We start from the raw sequence: 21176 nt of genomic DNA on the forward strand, positions 1-21176 counted from the left end.
AAAAGGCTAATGTTTATACTCTACTACATAAACTCAGTTATTCATTGGACTGACATGGACTCAAGCATTATCTGTGTGTTACTTGTGTAGTACGTTGATGTGCAAGATGTGCATTTAATAAAAGCTACACATTTTTCCTACATTTAATAATAATCTTCATTTATACATCAGTTTTTATCAAATAAAATGCAGCTCAAGGTGCTTTACATGAAAAATGTAGAAGCTTAAAATAAAGTACGTAAACCTCTAAAATCCTTGAAAAGGGTTAAAACAATGTTTGGATTACAATAAAAGAAAAGTTGTGGCTGAAATGAATTAGAGGCATGAACATTAAAATAAGTTTCGAGCCGTTTTTTTAAAGATGTCGACAGAAGATGTGTTTCTAATAAGTAGCGGGAGAGCATTTCAAATTATTTATTGGAGAGTCTAATTACCTCCCTGCCTTGTTAACTTCCTGGATGCACAGAGATGAAACTGATTACAATCATAACATCTGCCCGAGGGTTCTGATAGAAAACAAGCACATTAGCTAAAATGCAGAGTGAGTGTTGCTCTAAGCACAAACTTGGCAAAACAACAGCAGCAGCCTCAGTCGAGGAGGACAAATGTAAACTGAGGCTGATGTGAAGCTGTGCATCATTTGACTGCTTGACTAATGTCACAGTCCGTACAGTCTGAAAATGACTGTGTAGCGAGCACCTCCCCCACACACCGACTTCTTCATGCAAAGCAAACATGCCATGGCTACGTGATACAGTAGAGAAATGTTTTACAGCAGATCAGCCCTGAGAAATTACACTGTGTCGGGGTCAGGAAAACCAGAAATCTTGCTCACGAGACAGAACACGGACAACGTGGAGCAGCGGGGGGGGGGGGGGGGGGGGTGCAGTGAGATGGAGACGTCACAAACAATAGTGGAGAACAGACAGCTGTATGCAAACACACACACATCCTTTGATTTAGGTGCACAACAGTAACGGCGGTTAGAGCAGATCGCGGCTGACACCTTGTCAGTTTGAGTTCCTCCCTGCAAACAGTGTCACCCATAACAACCAGCAGCGTCACAATCCGGCAGACCACCAGCTATTTATAATACTTTGATTATGGAGTTTGGCAGCCATTATAGATCTATCCGGGCTGTTTATACTGTGATAGATGCCACTGTCTAATCTCTGGGTTTATTAAGCCATCGATGGCGATGTTGCAACGCTTTACTGCTGTATAGATTTTTATATAATGTTTGAATCAATGTGTTGAAGTACATTGAATTGACAGGTATTTAAAATGGACATTGGTGACATCTCCCACTACATGACAACAAACAACTCTATCACAGAGTAAAGTTATGTGTAGCCCTCTCCCTTATTTGAACCAAAATAAATAATCCTGTGTTTGCATACCTCCGGTTTAACCAGTACTTTCAACAAGGCTTTCAATGCAACGCCTGAAGAACATTTTAATGTGACCAGTTGTTTCCTCTTCAAAGCCTGAGGTCCCGTCATGCATGTGAAACTTGGCGTCCGTTTTAATATTCACTAATAGTTAAATATCAAACTTAATTCATATCAAACACAGTAAATATCGTCATTCTCAGCTTCCTACCAAGTATTTTAATGAGCAATTTCATACTTTTAGATTTTAAACAAACATCTTTCTATCTGTGTGAATTAAACAGCCGAGTTGGTAAAATCTGCTCGGTTGGTGTTTATATATATTTTTCAAAATGTGAGGAATTGCTGTCTTTATTCCCCCAACACAGATTTTCTGATCTACTTCAAACTTGGCAGATGGTTTGCTGAGGATCTAAGGAAGAGCAATGGAGAATTTGAACACACAATGCATGCAATATATATACAATTTTGAATAAACCGTTGAACAGCTCTTTGTCGCAGCCGGAGCTGAGACTAAAAATACGACTGATTTTTCCGTTCAGGGTTCTGCGTACAGAGTCCAGCTTTACCAAACTTTGAATAACCAGGTGAACCATAACCACAGGCCAAGTAAATAGCCCAGTCCAAACAGGCATGTTTACAACAGGTACAGCACTAGTCCTTACCAAATAGAGGAATATGAGGTGTTTTATAAGGATTATCGGGTATAATGACTAATCGGTTTACTTTCCGTAATTTATTTGTCTAACTCTATAAACAGGAGGCATTTACCTGTGGGTCATACGGAGCCTCACCCTACCTGACTCACAGCTGTGGACTTTGCTTACCTGCCAACTGTTTTATAACACAAACCGTATCGGCCTGAGCTGCACACTGAGTGTCTCTGCAGGCTGGGAGCTACAGTGGCAACCAGTGACCCCCGTGCTCTGTATCTGCACTGAGCAGTGCATTTAGCTCGGGTGACATTGCATGGCCGACGCACAACAGCACACACATTTACATCAAATCCTATTTTCTCCAAGTGGCCCATTTGTCTCCGAGTGAGTCAGCAAGCTCTGAGCACCTCTGCAGAGCATCATGGAGGGTCACAGGGAGACAGAGCTGTGTCTTTGAACACACACACATACACACACAGAGAGGATAATGAGGGACATAACGCTCCTCTGGCTATGTGGGTTTTTTGTCTTGCCCTAGGTTTTAATGCCATTAGCTAGACTCGAGTGGAAGGACAAGCACTACTGCAGCAACCGGCTTCCCCTTCTGATGCTGGAACAGAGGAAAGGACACAAGAATGTATAAATAAAGAACAAACTGGAACATGAACTGGAAGTGCAGCACACACACACACACACACACACACACACACACACACACACACACACACACACACACACACACACACACACACACACACACACACACACACACACACACACACACACACACACACACACACACACACACACGGGAAAGCAAAGCGTGCAATTGGATATCACAAAGACTGATGTGTCTAAAAGGTCCCTCTTCCTGCCAGAGGTTACAAACATAATCTCTGCTGTAATATGTTGACACTGAAGAAAAGGCCAAAGACTGTAACTTGGCAGGAAAAGCCAAAAAAACTGCACAAAGGGCACATAATTCAGCAAACGAATGACACTGCTCACTGTTTTTACAACAGCTAATTAAGAGAAACCCCTTCAGTCCGTCCTGCAGAGGGATAAACAGACAGCATCTTGCCATTAGTGCTGAGGCTGATGAACACAGAGCTGTGTTTGCAAACTCGACGGAGGCTGAGCTCTCTGGACCACGCTCTCAATGATGCTGGCACCAAAGTCTCAGAATTACTATTAACACGCGGCACCCTTAAAATGGATTTTGAAGCGAAGCCAGCAGAGTCCGCTGGGTAAACAGAGTACGCAGCGTGCACAGGCATCGAGATCTCAGTGCGTCTGTGTTTATGACACTGGGCTTTCTGCTGAGGAAGGTTCTGAGGAGGAGGTTATCAGGATAATTTTGCTGATTAATACCCTGAAAAGGTAGTTTTGGTCCATGATCTAGATTTAAGGGTTTATGAGCAACAATCCCATGTATTGTGGTCATGTGATTTACATATTTTGGGGTAATATACAGTTAACCTTGAGGAGCATTTTAGCATTTTATAGTTTATCTGTACAAACTGTAATTAAATGAGCAGGCATAGCCAGGGATGTATTTAAGTTTTCAGACCTTTCCCAGAAAATGAGAGAAACCAGCAGCAAGCGTGATATCAACACTTGGATCTTGCTGAACTGTTTTTAGAGACAAGGACATAAAGACTGTTGATTTAGAAACGTACACCTCACTTGGTTTTTGATGTTTGTTTTCTCTTGTTATTGTTAAAAAGTGAAAAAGATGAAATTTTCCCTCTCAGAGCTTGTTAATTGCAGAGTTATCTGCCTCCTCATTGGCTGTATTTAGGACTGGTCCCTAGTCAGACAAAACAGACTCCTGCAAATCACCACTGGGGTTTCATGGACCTTGATGCAATTTCTGGCACCTCAGTGAACGTCACCCCTTTCCTCTGCTGGCAATCTCCACCAGCAGTCCCCTTTCATTTAAAACAGGACTCCCACAGGACTGTGGGACACGGAGGTGATGGTTTAATGCTTCATGTTGGAAGCATGTTCTTTCCCTGCCCTCCAGCTGTCATAACACCACATATGATCAAGAACTGTTGAACACATCAGGGCGGGAGTTCACAAAGATGTCAAAGAATGGGGAAAAAATGGGAAATTTCTACAGAAATAATTTTCAAAGATTTCTACAGAACTCATTTTTAGAAATTATGACATTTATTTACAGATTTTTAAGAAGCTAGAAAAATATGACACCATTTAAGTAATTGTGCTGTTTCAACCTTCTCTGAATACGACAGCTCTGCTCTCAGACTCTTTCCAGACTCCATGTTTTGGTTTGTTTGATATTTTACTCATCCATTCATTTTTTATGACTAATATTTTATTGATTTCTCCTTTTATAAAAGGCAGAAATAACAAGGGGGGAAAAAAAAATCAAAGACACAAAAGCTGCATATATTCCTGGTGGAGTGGACTTCCTTGTTCTCCCTTTTTGTAAACCGGTTATTTTTCTTTCTTAAACACAGCTTTTAGTGAAATTGAAACCTGGTCTGTTTTCCATCCTTGTCACATACTTAATAATAAGCTGAGCCAAACACAGAACAGATATATAAATAAGAGCAGAACCTCTGGTCACTGACTTTAGGAGAAGTGGGGGTTTCCTCGCGGTTTCACCCTACTTTCATTTTTGAAACACTTTAAACCTTTCGAATGTTAACGTGTTAGTTACCTATCTGGTTGGCGGTCACCGTCTCGATGCCCACGCTGCCATTCTCCTGCTGGGCGGAGAGGGTTTTCAGGATAACGTGCGTGGCCCCGAGACGAGGCAACGTGACGTGGGTCAGGTGGGGGAGCGAGTGCTTCTTGGCAAATAACTGGCTGGTTTCCCGCCGCTTGCGCAGGAAGCCGCCCTCTGGGAACAGCACTATCCACTTCCTGTCGCGGCTGTGGTAATATTTGTCTAGGTGATCTTTCAGGTAGACCAGCTGCTTGTCTCTGTAGGCTTTACCCTGGAGGAACAACAGAAACATAACATTCAAACAACATAATCATCACAGGTTGTTGGTCGAGTTACGGATGTTTCAAGCTACTATTACTCTTGTAAAAAGGTAAGACAGAAAATACAGCGACTATCTTTGAGAGTGGGTGAGCATTTAATTAACAAACAGGGTTAGGGGTAGAAGCTAAATGCTAAATTCATCAACTTAATAAGCAAATGAAAAACACAAAACCTGAAGTTGGCTGCAGCAACACTGTGGTGCAGTCAGAGCAACATCACTGGCACAACCCAAACGGATGCAAAACATGACGGCCTTGACAACATTAAGAGCATTAGCATGGACAGGACCAGAAGGAGCGGGATTGATTTTTAGTTAGGTCTGGTCAAAAGCCATTTTAAATGCATTAGCAAAGCCGGGCTGGCCTCTGTGTGCGTCATGTGAGCACACGTGGGATTTATCTGCACGGCTGCTGGTAGTAAAACCGCCTGCGACACAACAAAACGTGTGATAATTTTGCCAAAACAAAAAAACTATGATGTGCTATTCTTAGCTGCAGCGACACAGTCTGATTCACACATGATAAACGTATTCATGACCCTGGAACAGTTGCTCTGGTTGGACTGAGGCTTCTGAGAGCCAAGTGTACTGAAGGAAATGTACCCAACAATATTTCTTTGCAAATCAATAGTCTTGTATTTGGAACTGGGGCTGGATTTGACACTGGGGTCAAGGGAGTAACGATAGTCTATTAGACACTGGTTGTAAATATAAGGGGTGCCAAGGTGTGGAAGTTGTCCCAGCAGGTAATGACAACACCAGTGTTACAGACTGCACAGGACATTTTAAAAGAAAAGACTCTGTGGAGTCCGTGTTAACCAAGATCTGTAATGTTATATTTTGCTGCAGGCAACCTCACTCTTCCATTAATTACCCAGACTGTAGCGGTCGACTTCTCATAATAACACATCTCTAACTTGGTGTGTAGCCCTCTGCATCGCCCTCGCTCTCTCTCTTACACACTGACCACACTTTGTCGGTGTGTCACCAAAACATCTGTGACGTTTTTAGGATCCTCCGACACCAAATCCTCAGGGGCGTTGCAACAGGGGAGGCAAAGCAGGCAGTTGTCTGGGGCCCTGATCCACAGTTACAACAATTTTGTGAGAACCTCCTAATATCCTATGATAGACTGTGAACAGGACTGTCCATCAACTCCGTGTTTGGAAACCCCCCTGATGAGGAAATGTGCAACTGGCTTTCTACCAACAGCCTTGGTTGAAGACTGCTTTGCCCGGGGCCACCAATGTCCCTTGAAACACTTCAGATCATCCTTGTCGGTCGAGTCTCCTCTCGTCATGTGATCTGATAAAGTCTCCTTTATTTAATCTGTGATGTGACTCTGCTGCTGCTCAGAACAGACACTGTCACTTTCAAACTGCAGCGCCAGACTTAAGTGTTGATAAGTAGTATTTTTTTTTATTTGAGTTTTTTCATTTGATGGACAGTACATCAAAAATAATCAAATCTGTTTTTTACGCCCATAACATAACTGTGACTGCCATCACAGTGTGCCGTGTTGTGCTGGGCATAATGAGACATGTCTGCCAGCTTCAGTGGACAGCAGATGCTTTGCAGACTGGGGCAGATGTTTGTGCCGTGTGGAAGTGTGAAGTATTCTGGGGAAGGGTTTCAGGGATGCACACACATGAATGTCAGAGGGGAATGACACAGAGGCGGAGAGGACAGAAATGACCTCTGGTGCCTAACCCTCGGCACAGTGCCTGATGCGAGTCCATGACCCCAAAAAAATGTAATTCCCTCTTGCCAACAAGTTTTTCTGCAGCTCAGAAAGTCAAACAGGAATGTGTGGGCCATTTCGTCCGACAAAAACAAAAGTGGACAAACACAAACACAGATACAACCCATCGGTCATTTAACACGATATGTTCAGACTCTTGTCCTGGTTCCAGCCAGTCCTGCCTATAGCCCCACAGAGAAAACACGACCACGGAGATAACGGATTAGCCCTTCCTGACATTTACAGCTTCAAATGTTAAAACTGATGTAATCTGTCATTCACTAGTGGGGATGAGAGATACAGATAATTCAATTTTTTGTTTTGGAACAGGAAGTGAAAGGCCTGGATTGTGAAAATGAAGGTTTCTTAACATGCACAAAAAGTCACAACCTTCTATCTGTGACATGAATATTCACACATGTGCACCTGCCGCCTTTTATGGGACTTTAGCGAACAACCCCACTGGGTAGCTAATGCTTGCTAGCAGCTGTCTGCAACTATAAGACTGACGTCACACAGCAGAAAAAAGGAGTAGATGGAGAATTAGTGTCTGTACAGTATTTAGTTGAGGGATCGGACAGTGCAGAGCTAAATGCATGACAATGAGAGCCCTCAAGTGATGCAGGTCTTTCATAACTGTGTTACTTAAAAATATGTTTAATTCATGTACATTTTCTGGAATTTAGAATTAATAGACTTGGGAATATAGAAGATACAAATTATCTTATTGTGAGCAAATCCAACCAGTTTTACGGTATCCTGTCAGCTATTTGCCAAAAATGAAGCTCAACAACCAGCATGTAATTCCAGGAATTCCCCGGCCCTGTAGGCTCCATGTGCAGGCTGCTCCGCTCCAGCTGCCCTCACAACAAAGGGTCAGTCTGACCCAGCGGGGCGGAGCAGCCCTCCCACACTACTGTCCACCACTATTATCCTACTTCAGAGGACACCATGGCTGTAAGAAGCCTGCTGACATATCTGCCGTCCAGCTGGGACAAGCAGATGGGGAGTGACTCCACGCTTGCAGAGCGCTGTAAAAACAAGCCAGCAGTACCCAGGAGTTAGATTATGCAGCCCTGAGGCTAATTAACCAGCTAAAAAAAGCAGCTCCCTGGACGTAAACATGTGTAGTGCATGTAGTAGTGCCTATAGCATGTTAAAAAAAGGTTGCTGCAACAAAAACAAACACAAATCATTGCAAAGAATTTAACCTGCTAGGACCTTCTGTGGGCGCCGTGGACATCTTACCTGTCTGATGAAGAAGTCCCCGTGGATGAAGGAAACTAGACCAAAGTTGGTGTATTTAAACACATGGTCCATCAACCACATCATCTTTTGTACCACCTGAAACAGAGAGCAGGAATACAATGAACATGTGAAACAAACCCCTTGTAATTCTACTTAAGTCCCTCATTCTCCTGTAAGCAATAGCACCGGATTTTGGCTTTGGTACCACTGCCCCCCCCCCCCCAAAAAATGATACTGCCCCCTCCAAAGCACTTGCAGCCTCATGACATGCACCGATGCAGCTTTGGCTTACTGTTCTCTCAGTGCTAAGAGGATAAACTGGGCCAGGGATGCAGTTGTTGAGGCGGATCATGTCATCATGTTTGTGCAGTGTAGCTCGGCAGCTCCAGTGCAGTGCCGGCCCCCAGCCAAAAAACAAAAACACACATCATCACAGCTGCCCACCCCCCCACCATCCAAAAAAACCCCACAGCCAATCTCCAGGATGATGTGTTCAGGGCGACAGGCTGCATGTTCTGGATCCAAATGATGGGTTCTTTAGGTGAAAGGTTTGTGTGACTCCTGATGTTCTCTTTTCAAACTCACTTCTGCTGGAAACCAAAGCTACTTCTGTGCGTGACCGGTCAACATCACCATCTAGTTAATGACACAGAGTGGTGGCCCCATGTCAACCTACACTAGTGAACAACCAGATTACTAACATCAGTAATAAAAAGGACTTGTTACATTCACCAAGGAGGTTTTGTTCTGACCCCTGTTTGTTTGCTTGTTGGTTTATTTGTTAGCAGAATTATGCAAAAAACACTTAACTGAATTCTTTAAGTTATTTGTTTCACAACTATTGTTAAAAGTTGTTAAACTGGATCCTTTCTAGTTGACATATGCAACATTGGTTTCCATCGACAGATAAATATTTGAAGTTCCTTTTTCTTTTATATATTTCTACTATAAGAACTAAGAGAATCACGTATAGGATGGTTGGAGGTATGGGCTCTACTAGGTGTCATTCGAAGTTAACGCTGTTGTGAACACAGATGTAAGCGTCGCTTTACTTTCCAATCACACTTCAAGTTGAAACTAAAGCACATATGATTCAAATGTAACCTATTCTCTCGCCTACAGCCTCATAACCAAACCAAGCTAAACTTTTCATAATGCTTATCTGCGTGAACAAAGTTGAGAATGCACATACTAGACGAGAATGAGGTACATGTACTGCATATAAAAACCTTGTGACACCTAGGACATATGCCTTCACGGACACAATCAAGTACAGTGAAAGCTTTTGCAGCTCCTCTCTCTCATCACTAATGTCATGTCTCAATATGTCTTGTATAATACAGAGGTTATTGTTAATCTAGACAACTACACTAAGCATGACACCTCTTTTCCCATGTAAACTTGTATCCTACACTAATACATACTGAGTAAGTTAGTACCCTGTATAAACAGAGGTGGGGGTGTGTGCCCTGTTGTGTGGACATGTTTCTCTTCCCTACCTGTTGACAATAACGAGTGTGAAAGAATGCAAAGCAGCCACTGGTTCAGTTTTCTGTTGTTGGCTGCCTGACAAATGGGAAACTCGCATTTTGTAATTTGAATGCAGCAAACCACAGCAAAACACCGCCTGTCTCTACTGACTCCACTGTACTGACTTGAAAAAGGCGTCATCTCGTCACTATGTCTCTCTCCTGTACTAGATAAAAACTGCCTCCTCCTTGAGGGACGATCAGAAAGTCATGCGAGTACAAAAAACATAAATTATAAATATTTTTTCATTAAAAAATAAGTGAAATAAACAGAAGAAGTTGATATACAGCTGCATAAAATTATTTTAAAAAAAAGGAACTTGTCATGCTAGTTAAAGTGAACCCTGTTCTCTGTCAACTTTGGAAATCGAATTAAAATTAACCGTTTTTAGAGAAATGTGTACAAATCTACATCAATTCAAACAGATTTCATTTACATCTGGTGTCGATGTGTCGCCAGTGTCCAACAGCAAAATGAGATTGGAGAAGAATGACAAAAGATGGTAGCCGTTCATGAAGCTGTGTTATCATGTTTGATCACTTTTACGCTGATGTGTGATTATTACGTCTGCCAAAGGAAAATATAGGATGGCTGCTCTTGAAAAGGTGACCTTATGAGCTTCAAACATCACTACGACAAATACAATCCTTTAATGGGCTTAGTGTGTGGGCTTTTCTCCCTTTTCAAGAATTCCATAATCATTTCTGCTCACTTAGTTGTTGTAAGTAGTTTTACATCACGATTGTATTGACATCGTGCCGACTGTGGTCACAATGCATCCCTGACCACATCTCCGGAGGTGGTTTGGCTGATTGAATCACAATCTGTCCTCATGGAGTCTTGTGCATTAACACCTGCACTTCCATGTAGTCAAGCTCTATATCTGAGCCCAGTCACACAAAAGGTATTTAATGGAGGTGTAACTGGGGTAATATAAACGTGCCCAGACAGCCTCTAATAACAGAACAAGAAGATAGAATTACAAATGACAGATTTCTTCTTCTTACCGTGCCCTTGTCCTGCAGGCACATCATGAGGGTGCACACGTCTCCTGTGGACTGGTGGTTGACTATGACCATCGCTTCCTCTTCTGTAATGGGCCGCACGTCGTCACCCCACTCTGTTACTGCAAGACAAAATAGAGAATGTGTTGTTTAACAAGCAGTTTAAATTGATTTTTATTAATTTCTTTTAAAAGTGCCCTGTAATGTTTCTTATTTCAAAACATAATACAAGCCACTAACATCTAAAAGCCCAAATTCCTTGTCTCAAGTTGTTCTTTAAACTACAAGTGTTGCTGAATGTTATACCTATTCAGACTTTTTTATATGACTTATCTCCATTGATTTCCCAAACTGATTCTATAACGATTCATACGGCTCCAATTTACTTTGATTTCCAATTCCAATCGATTCAATACTGATTCAACCAGGGATACTGCTGTAATCAAACCAATTTTTTCTTGTAAGGTGCATTATTGAAATACTATTGTTTACATTAAGAATTTACCGTAAGGCAAGTCGGGAGAATAAGTTCTGTCAAGGCAACAACCACTAACAAGTAAACAAGCCCAATATATTGACCACGCACACATATGTTTAGTGTATTAGAAATAACAACTTAAGTTTTTAATACATAGCAATACTACTGGTCAAATACTCCACAGAGAACCTGTAAATAGAGTGAGTGCACACCTCATCCAAGGATACACACTCCAGTCATTTTGGTCAAACTAAAACTTAAAACTAGTTGTCTCTTGTTCCTTAAACCACAAGGATCCTGGCACAGACTATAAAGCCGACTATTTGTGGGTTGCAAAAACATTTACACTTTCACACCGTTTCCAAATAAGTGTCAGTCCTCCTCCAGACATGACTTGGCTGATTCCATCCTGTAGATTTGAGGTATTATCCAGTACTGAATTAGTCAACACTTAATATGCTTATTAAATTATGGGAAAAGGAAACTGAGAAAAAGAAAAAACGCTGGCCATGTTTTGAAAAAAGAAAGGAGAAGCGAGTTTCAGGAAATGGCATCACAATTAGTTTCACTATTGACCACTGAGCAGTGCTGAAGAAACTGTCAAAAAGAAAGGTCTGTAATTTGATGGCATAATACACAGACTGTTGAATCCCTGCTTCCACTCTCACTGAACTCTCACATGTGGTTTCTGGTGCAGCCACAAGGTGTAGAAGTGCTAAATGATTTCAAAACAAATGCATAGACTGAATATCTAAGATGTACTCGCTACAATTCATATTTCTTATTATGAAGTATATCATTATTAGCCTTTATCGTACATGGTCAAAGAAATAAAATGCATTCAAACTGTAGCTATTTCCAGAGTCACACTGGTATGATTATTCAACAAGGGCTAAGTTGAACGAAAGAAAATCATCTATACTTAGTATCTGAAGTTGAACATTTGCTTCTTTTTTTAGTTAATGTATTTTTAGTAAAGGACACAGCAGCTACTTGACAAAGATTAAAGCCTGAAAAGCCTCAGGTAGAAGACGTAATCATCAGGCTTTGTGGCAACACGTTAGCATAACAGCAAGCTCGTTGGTTTGGGAGCTCCCTGGCTGAAATAATACTTTGGATAACAGCATGTTAAGTCTACATCCTGTTACAACAGGAGATCAGGCTCATTTGCATGTCTGCAACCCATTAATAATGCTTCCCTCTTCCCAGTCAAACAGCAAAAGGTGTGGATGTGCGACTGGGAACAGAACCGGGGCTTTGTTCACTGTCAAAGTGATCAAAAGAATACAAAGCTGCAAGCTGCAGTTCTTCAGGCCAAGAAGAGGCACATAACGCACATAGGTACATGGAAGTCTCATCTACCCACCGAACAGTTCCGATCAGACATGTTGTGGAGATATGACTCATCTCCTCTTCTTGTGACCGTAAAGGTGGCGTCATGCAAATGTCACAACCGAGCCGTTTAGATTAATATTATATAATAATTATTGGTCAGTCAACTGTGCCAGTCAAAGCTATAATCTTGTGTCCATGGCATAGAGAGGGACGTTTGGGTGAGTCAGGGTGAAGAAGCAGAAGCTTCAAATCACTGCTAAACTGTGGTGGATCTGCCTCGATTGTGGTTTGGTTTCTCTACAAATGTGTGCATCATTTGTGACTATGATCATGAACAATGTATGTAGATATGTATTCAATCATTTGAACAGGAAAGATTCACTTAAAGATTGGGGAATATTAAAAAACGGCCTTGCTGTGAAAAGCTAATCAGTGAACTCTTGCTACTATTAAAACGCTCTGTGTTTCTACTTGACAAATGTATTCAACCCAAAAATGACAAGTGTCTCTATCAGCACCTATGGGAGTAGATCTCCAGTGGTCTCGTTACATTGTCAGCTCTCTAAAGGCCCCTTTGACATCCTGACCAAGGTCTTTATTCTCCCTTGCAATTCAGGAGTAGATTGGGGAACTGCTGTTCCAGCTTCAAAATGTCAGATCTGGTTGTTACAGTGCTCGAGTAAACAGGGAGTTTCAACAGGGCAGGACAGATGTCGCCACTGTTGTGTTAGAAGTCAAGCCTCAGATTCTGGAACGCCAGTATGCTATCTAAAGATTACACATACCGATGATATTAAACTGGCTTTGGTTCATTGTAAACAAGCAAAGGTGGCATAGTGAGGTGTCTTCACAACAGCAATAAAGCAGGACCTCTGTATAAAAGGGGCCATTGAGAGCATGTAGTCTGCTTCACGAACCAGTCACTTGCAGCTGATTGTTGATGGGATACACACAGGAGCTGCAACAAAGGAGCAAATGCATCTGAAGTGAGATAAGGGATGACAACAACAGCCCTTCTACATCCTCCTTTGCAATGTAAATACACCTTAGCAGCTCTGCATATTAAAGCAACGTCCACACTCGTATGTTTTCATTTAAAAACTATTTTCAAATGAAAAATGTGAGGGGGGGAAGTGCAGTCTCAGGTCAGCTCCACTGCCGGGACAGGAAATGCACGCAATAACGAGACCTGCAGGGAAACCCCACTCCGTCTCTCTGGAATCCAACTGACGGAAATCCTTCGCAGCGATGGAGAGCTTCAATCCCCGGAGCTCCGTGGGGTTAGAAAAAGATGATTTCAACAAAGAGGAATGAGTTGGACAAGTCGTGGGCATGTTCAAGAAAAAAAAAAAAGAACAATGCCTCAAGAGGACGGGAATTGAGAGCCCACTTCTGGAAGAATGACACATCGGTGACACTCGGTATTCGTACCCTGAAGGCAATGCCATTTCATAAGGAGCATGCCATCATGCCGGCTGAAGTTCTCATTGTTGCGGGAGGCGAGCGTAAATGATATCACAGAGATAGGTCATCTGTCGGATAGAATACATTAGGGAAATTGTCTTTGAGAGATGACACAGTTACAGCAGCAGGACGACAGCCAAACTGCAGACACCGTGTCCAATCCGGTATCACTGGTCAGCTAAACGGTGGACCGCTGACCTTGCCTTCTTTCTCTACGCTGGAGAGGGAGAGAGACGAGGCAGGGTATCGCAGCTTCTCCCTCACAAATGAGAAAAAGAAAAGAGCACCAAAATACAATAAGACCCGTGTGGCAAAGCAGGGTTGAAAGGGGAAGTGTCCAGTGATGGTTAAACCTTATTGGCTACTGGGTCATTGCCTGAATTGGGGTATATACAGCATGTGTGTGTGTGTGGGGGGGGGGGGGTTGCATCATCGCCACTGTGGTGCTTCTGATTTTTCAACAGTAAAATGTCCCACTCTGTACATATCTTATATTTGGTCAATTATAAAAAAAAAAGTGCCTTATGCATGTTGTCTGAAAAAGACTTTCAGTGTTTCCACATGCATGGATATGAAGTAGTTAGAAGTATGGCCACTCATGAATCTGTTTTCTGTGTGTCTTTCTGACGTTTCCATCGCGGTCACGCACATCATCAATGTCGGACATTTGTCCCCACGCGTTGTTCTTCTTTACGTCCTGGTAACTCATTGTAAACAATTAAGACTAAGTACATTTTGTATAAAGTCCTGTCCTTTGATTCTGCTGGGTTCAAGATGAAGATTCCTTTGCTATGCTGCTTATCTTATGAGGACGGCCGAGGGCTAGAGCCACAGAAGCAGGCCACACCATGGACAGGCTGCCAGTCCATCACGGGGCTGATATACAGACAAACAACCAGTCACACATGCAGGGGAATTTTGAGTCTCCAGTTGACAAAACTTGTTGTTGAACTGTGGGAGGAAGTGAAACCTACATACATGTAGGTATATAACCAACAACAGCCTCACCGTGCTGCTCCTACTCACAGGGTGAATGAGGATATTTAAATAAAGTGGACTCCTTTTTTACAAGGCAGGGCTGTGATAACATGATAACAATAATGAGGCAATCTGCAAACTTTGACTGATGACATGGTATCGCACCACCCACCCCCACCTTTAAGTATACAACAAAAGTGAGGCTCCAAATAGGTGCAGCACAATCTCAACCGGGAACACCAAACATACAGCCCTTCAGAAGTGGTGAATTTATGCAATAAACTATATACAAGGACAGTGAGAGGTGGAACACGGGCACTGATGCTGTGACCAAATATATATGCAAAGATACGAGACACCAGGTTGGACATATATCTTGTGTCTTGTGTAAATGGTAACAGGTTATTTCCAGGTAGGAGAATATCCACACTGTCTCACATCTAAAATCAACGCATGTTATTCATGTTGATCGAACCCAGCCCATCGGTCTCCATGTTGGTTCAATGGAACAAATTGGGTTTCATCCTTTAATTTCTTACCGTCATTAAAAGCTAAAAGTCTATTTGACCCCGTCCATTCTTTCTAAAGGTTTGTTGAATCAATTGCATCACAACACATTAACATTAAAATATGGATCTACCACATAATGTGTTGCTCATCCACATCAATACCCCATCGTCTCCCCACGGGGAGCGAAGCATCAGCCTTCTCTTATGCAAACATGTTTCAGGGCTTCAGAACAAAAGTGATGTTAATTTCTATTCATGTTATTGCCTTCTGAACTGAACTGGAGCAGCAGGGCCATTATTCCAAGCTGGTTCACCTCCTTCACTTGAGCTACAAGGCATGACTGCATGTACTGTATCTCTAGACCCATATTATGTTTTCATACATTACACTCATTACACTTTCACTACAGTCTGCTGGGGAGACACCAAACGTATCCTAAATGAAAAGCTTTCAAAAGCAGTCAGCAGATTTCACTTTGCTACGTTCACTAGCCGGAACAAAAAAAAATAGTCGGTTTAACTAATAATTACGATTTTTTTGTGTGCAATGCCGATTAACTGTTGTTTCCGAACTCATGCCCAGATGTTGTAAAGCAGCAAGGTTGAAAATCTGACTGATAAAATCCTAAAAAACCATCGTAGTTGAATCAGTTGTATGATCTGGGAAACGAAAAATAAGGTTGAACACAGACTGTGTCAGAACATATTGGTATACAACCACAGTCAGCAAGGAAGTTAACCATGCAAAGAGAGAAGGCTGCTGGGGGCTAGCGCCGCAAACGTTCACGCCACATTCACCACACTTGTGACAACGTTCACCTCAGCGTCCTTTAATGTTGTCAAAGGTTTGGTTTTGTCCAACCAACAGCAACAATGTGTCTGATTACATTACATATTACAATGTGTGTTTGGGGAAAACCGGTTTGTGATGCACCACTACAAGCCAGCAGCAACAGTGAAGCATATTAGCAATGGCTAGTGTCAGACTGCTAATGCTGCAGACAGGAGCATCTTCAAAAGGGACTTATCCAAGTTTAGGTTTGGATAAATTAGATAATATAGCTTTATCTAATCTAAGCCCACTGAAAGCTCTGTGTACCCCGAGAAGCTAACAGCCATCAATCACTAATAAATAATACAATCAATTGTGTTTAGTCGGCATTCGGCTAATAAGATAGAACAAAACCATCTGAACCCACAACAGTTGTGTGCTAAAATGTAGATGCTAAGAGATAGTCGCCTCTGCCATGATGTTTAGACTGATAATACCAGGCTAACTTCTTCTTAAAGCGAGCTGACGACCACTGGCAGTGTAACGCAGAGACGAACCAGCTCAACCAAACTTACACAGTGCAAGAAAAGGTGTTCGGGGAGTGAGGTGGGAATGAACGAGGAGCCACTCTCTGTTTAACAAGTCAGTGTAACGTTGAAATGATTCTGCAGCAGGTTAAGTAGGTTAAGTATAAAAACGAAGCCTCAGTGAGGAGCTTAAGATTAAAGTTCGAGTTTAAGGGTCAAACTAAAAACTTTCACAGCAATTCTTCTCCAGAATTATTGTCCTTTGTACAAGTTGTCCTCATGATAAAGAATATGCAGTATGTGGCACTGATAACATGATGTACTGTATGTTATCTACAAAGCATCACTGTTCGGCCTCTACAGTGATGTGTATGTACTGTAGTTGTAAAACCAGGGAGAATCGACCCATCCTTGTCCCAGTAGCCTTGAGTTCAGGTCACAGCACATGCACCTGGTCCAGTGCTACTGCCAGCTGACCTGTCCACTAGTTTGTCTAGAGCCTGGCTGGTATGGATTTTTGGAGCTGTTGCCGATACTAGGAAGCAAAGCATTTTCGACCAGTATATATTTTTTTAAATTGTGAATAATTCTTAAGATATCGATATCGAACCCTCGTGGAAGATAAATGAACTTGAGCTTTGATATTTTAAAGTTTAACCAGCTGAGTTTGCATGTTCGTGCACAGGTATACAGGTTAACTACACTGACTGTACATGTCATGCCATCCGTCTGCTGCAGTGCGTCACACTTGGGCTTATCTCATATTCCTCTGTGTAACTCATTGTGAAATGCTTCTTTTATTATAGTCTATAGCTTCTTGTAAGTTCATTCTAAGGCTCTTATCTTTGCACTCGCACTCCCCTGTGGCACCATTCAGTCTTCGTATTCTAATATAAAATCACGTGGGAACATGACGCGCACTGAAGTGAAATTTAAATGGTTGTATAGCCTGATACCTCACTGTTCCTTAATAAACGTCTGATGAGGAACTGTGGCTGCAAAGTTACATGAATTCAGATGTGACTGCTCAGACCCAACTTTATGTGAATGAGTGTGAAGTTAATATGAAAGTTCCAGACTGTGGATTACAGCATGTGCCGCTAGTCAGCATTAAACTTAAGTCACCAAGGTGAATGTTTAATTTGGTCGTAGCTCACTTTCAACCTCTGTCACAGGTGTGTAACTCATATTCCTCGACAAAACACCAGGTGTTCTATAGGTGGAGGGCTTTGCATTATTAATCAGTGCGCCTTGTTGCTCCCCGTGTTCACCACTTAGCAATTTGTAAGCATTTACTCTCTGCTCTGTGCAACCAAACACCACCGACAGCCTGAATCACTTCAACATATTCAACCAGCCAGCTGAGGGGATTTAACAACTGCTTGTGCGATCCCGCTGCTCTTCTTATACACGTGTCAGTTTGTACGTTCTCTGTACTGTTCCAAAAAAATAATCTAGAGTACAAAACACAAAGCTAAATCATTTACTGTCTGACAGGGAACAACTGAACAGCTGCAAATCCTCACGTTAGAAAATCTGGAACAAGACAATCGTACTTTTCTCTAGAAATTCCACCAACAGTTTCTCACTTTTCCAAACAGTACAACCAATCAATTATTCATTTCAGCGTTACAAGTGATAGTCCTTGTACGTGGATGCCAAATAGTATCAGATGTGCCAAAAGTAATTTCCAAATATAAAAATAAAAAAGACTAAGTTGTGTTTCTGAAGATAATGGATTTTTCATAGAATTTAATATTGCTATTATAGACGTACGTCATCTTTCTGTGGATGTAAACGCTCTATTGAAAGAGGAGCAAAAAAGCAGCTGTGCCACTTAACAGTCAATACAAAGCTGAGTATTCTTATTCATTTTCCTTCAACCTTCTCATCTTTATGCGACCATCTGCTCTTCTGCCGTTTGTGACTGATTTCTAATCAAGGTGAGAAAATACTGGTTGTGTAGAAAATCAACATTGATGTCCATGTTTACACGGTGACCAGTGGTCATCAGCTGGGAAGAAACTAGCCCCACTGCAGTTTAGTAAGGCAAAAAAGGAGCGTGACTATTTGGAAATATATGCGTGGAAACATCCGTCAATTTACTCTTTGGTGCAGAGGGCATTAAAAAGCTAATAAACCGAGGCACTAAAATAAAAAAGCCGTTATTCGGCAAAGATAAAAAAGAAACATGCACCTACATACTTGTGTGGCCTCTTTGCTTAGTTTATACAACATGAACAAAACGTAATCATGTCATAACAGTGTTGTCGATTAGTGTTACTCACCATATACAGTCTATAACCAGGATTTTGGAGAGTTGTTCAACAACTTCCTGGCTTTAAGCAGGTTTATCTCTTCCAATTGAAACAGCCTGTCTCTCACAGGGGGTTTGAACTTCACAGCTGTAAGGGCAGTTGTGTGCCTGGTGACCCATCGGTGAGCCGCTTGCAAGAAAAGGACCATGTGCACCAAACGCTGTCTTACCTGTGTAGCCTGCGATCCAGCCCCAGGAAGACACCATGGCCAGCATCCACTTGAACATGAGTCCCTCGATGTGCCAGAACGTGGAGCGGTCCCATATTCTGAGCGGCTGGAGCAGCAGCAGGTACAGGCAGTAGGACGGGATGGCCACGCAGTTGTTGAGGACCATGAACACGAACCGGAGCGCAGCCGTGAGGAGAGCCCAGCCCAGTTTGCCGGCCTCGTCCAAGAGCTGTGCCATCCTGAAACGCACCGTCTGGAAGAGAGAGAGACAGCGGCGGGTTAGCATCTCCCCTCGGGGGGTTCCACCTCACACAGCAGGGCTCATGTGTGTTGTGTGCACGACCTCAGTGTAAACAAACCAACTTGAGGAGGACGAGGGGGGACACAGATCCGCAGGACAAACCCCAAATGTTGGAGCTATCACCCCCGGGGGGGAGTGTGTGTGTGTGTGTGTCTGCGTGTGTGTGGCTGAGGCTGAGGCTGTTTCACTGCATCTAACCGAAACACGCGTGGAGGACGGTCGCGATCTTCTGCTTTAAGATCCCGGAGATTTAACCTGAGCTGTGGCTGTGTCCCCCCCTGTCTGATAGCGGTTAGCTTGTTAGCCTAGCCGCACCGGCGATACGCGCAAAGACAGCGCCATAAAAGGACGAGTCGCACGGGACGTGGTGGAGCACAAGCTAGCGGTGGGCTGAGTTAGCAGAACCGGGGGAGGGGGGGAGCAGATGTTGGGAGAAACGTGCGAGGAGCGGTGACAACCCCCCGGGCGTTATCAACATTGTGCAACCCCCCGATAGACATGACAGTGGACGCTAATGAGCTCAAGGGCTGCTGTGTGTTTTAATGACACGATAACAAATGGATGTCTGGCGCAAAGCTCAGTGTCCTCCAGATTGTAGACAGACCCCCCCCCCCCCGTAATTGGGTTTAAAGTCCGTTATCTCGTGATTACTCACCCGCGTAATGTCACTGAAGCATCCAAGGGCGGCCGGGGATGACGGTAATTGCTGGAGGGAGCGAGATCAACCGTATCACGTGTGGCTATCCTAAACGGTTCGGTTAGCGGTTTTTCGCTAAGTCGACATGGTCCCTCTCCTCTCGATCAAACCCGGGGACAGCGCCGGAAACGTCCGTCGATGTTGCAGCAAACCCCGTACGGCGAGACCGCGGTTGCACCCATTTAGCTAACGTTATCCGGGGCTGCTGGGGGGGCGAGCACCGTTAGCTCGCTAGCTAGCTAGCAGGCAGCTCCGCTCGGACGTCGCTGGCTCCATCTCAGTCGGAGACACCGGGATAAATCCACTGATGCATCATCATCGTCGTCGTCGTGGTGGAGTTAGCAAGCTACCGAGCTCCCATTGACGGGTACGCGGGAGGGAGGCGGGTCGGGCCGGGCCTCGGATCAACGCTGCTCGTTGCACGGACGCTGCCTCGCGTTCACACCGCGTATGCACATCGGACACACGGGGGGGTAGATGCTGGTTTGTCGGCAGCGGCAGCTTCGTTATCTCCCTCCAGACCCCGACCCTCAGCGCGTCAACGTTCACCAAAGATCAACACGGTGAGGGCGGAAGCCGCTCCGCCGCGCCTTCAAAATAAAAACCGCAGCTCAAAACTCTAAATGCTTTTAAAAAGGGTTAGTTCACCCAAAAATGAAAATTCACTCATTCTCTCCTCACCACTGTGTCGATGGAGGAGTGAGGGTGAAGTGTTTGAGTCCACAAAACACTTCTGGAGACTCAGAGGTAAACAGTGTTGCAGCCAAATCATATACAATTGAAGTATATGGGGATCACTTCTTCAAACGTTTAAAAACACAACAGAAAAAAACATAAAATGCCTCCAAACTGCTCCTGTGGTGTCATGTACTTGAGTTACGTAGTTAGTTTACAACACTGGGTATTTCATGTTTAGATTCTTATATTTTTCAATACTTTATTTCCTATTATCTTGCTTCTGTATGTAGGACTTGGTCGATAATTAAGATTTCAATGATAAAACAACCTTCTGAAATAGATATTGTATTTTAATGAAGCAAA

The 21176-nt window shown here is 43.1% G+C and overlaps 1 protein-coding gene across 1 annotated transcript in view; it reads right to left on the reverse strand.

Annotated features, from left to right (window-relative positions):
- The window catches only part of lpgat1 (lysophosphatidylglycerol acyltransferase 1), a 35424-nt gene extending 14695 nt beyond the window's left edge, over positions 1 to 20729 (reverse strand). Inside the window, exons 1-5 of the mRNA XM_034580533.1 lie at positions 20094 to 20729; positions 19138 to 19390; positions 10591 to 10709; positions 8054 to 8149; positions 4737 to 5016 (exon numbers count right to left, since the gene is read on the reverse strand). Of these exons, the coding sequence (XP_034436424.1) occupies positions 4737 to 5016; positions 8054 to 8149; positions 10591 to 10709; positions 19138 to 19375 (733 nt within the window). The 5' untranslated portion in view covers positions 19376 to 19390; positions 20094 to 20729. The remainder of the gene's footprint in view (positions 1 to 4736; positions 5017 to 8053; positions 8150 to 10590; positions 10710 to 19137; positions 19391 to 20093) is intronic.
- Between the last annotated feature and the right edge of the window lie 447 nt (positions 20730 to 21176).

Source organism: Hippoglossus hippoglossus, chromosome 24, assembly GCF_009819705.1.
Source record: "Hippoglossus hippoglossus isolate fHipHip1 chromosome 24, fHipHip1.pri, whole genome shotgun sequence".
Lineage (NCBI taxonomy): Eukaryota > Metazoa > Chordata > Actinopteri > Pleuronectiformes > Pleuronectidae > Hippoglossus > Hippoglossus hippoglossus.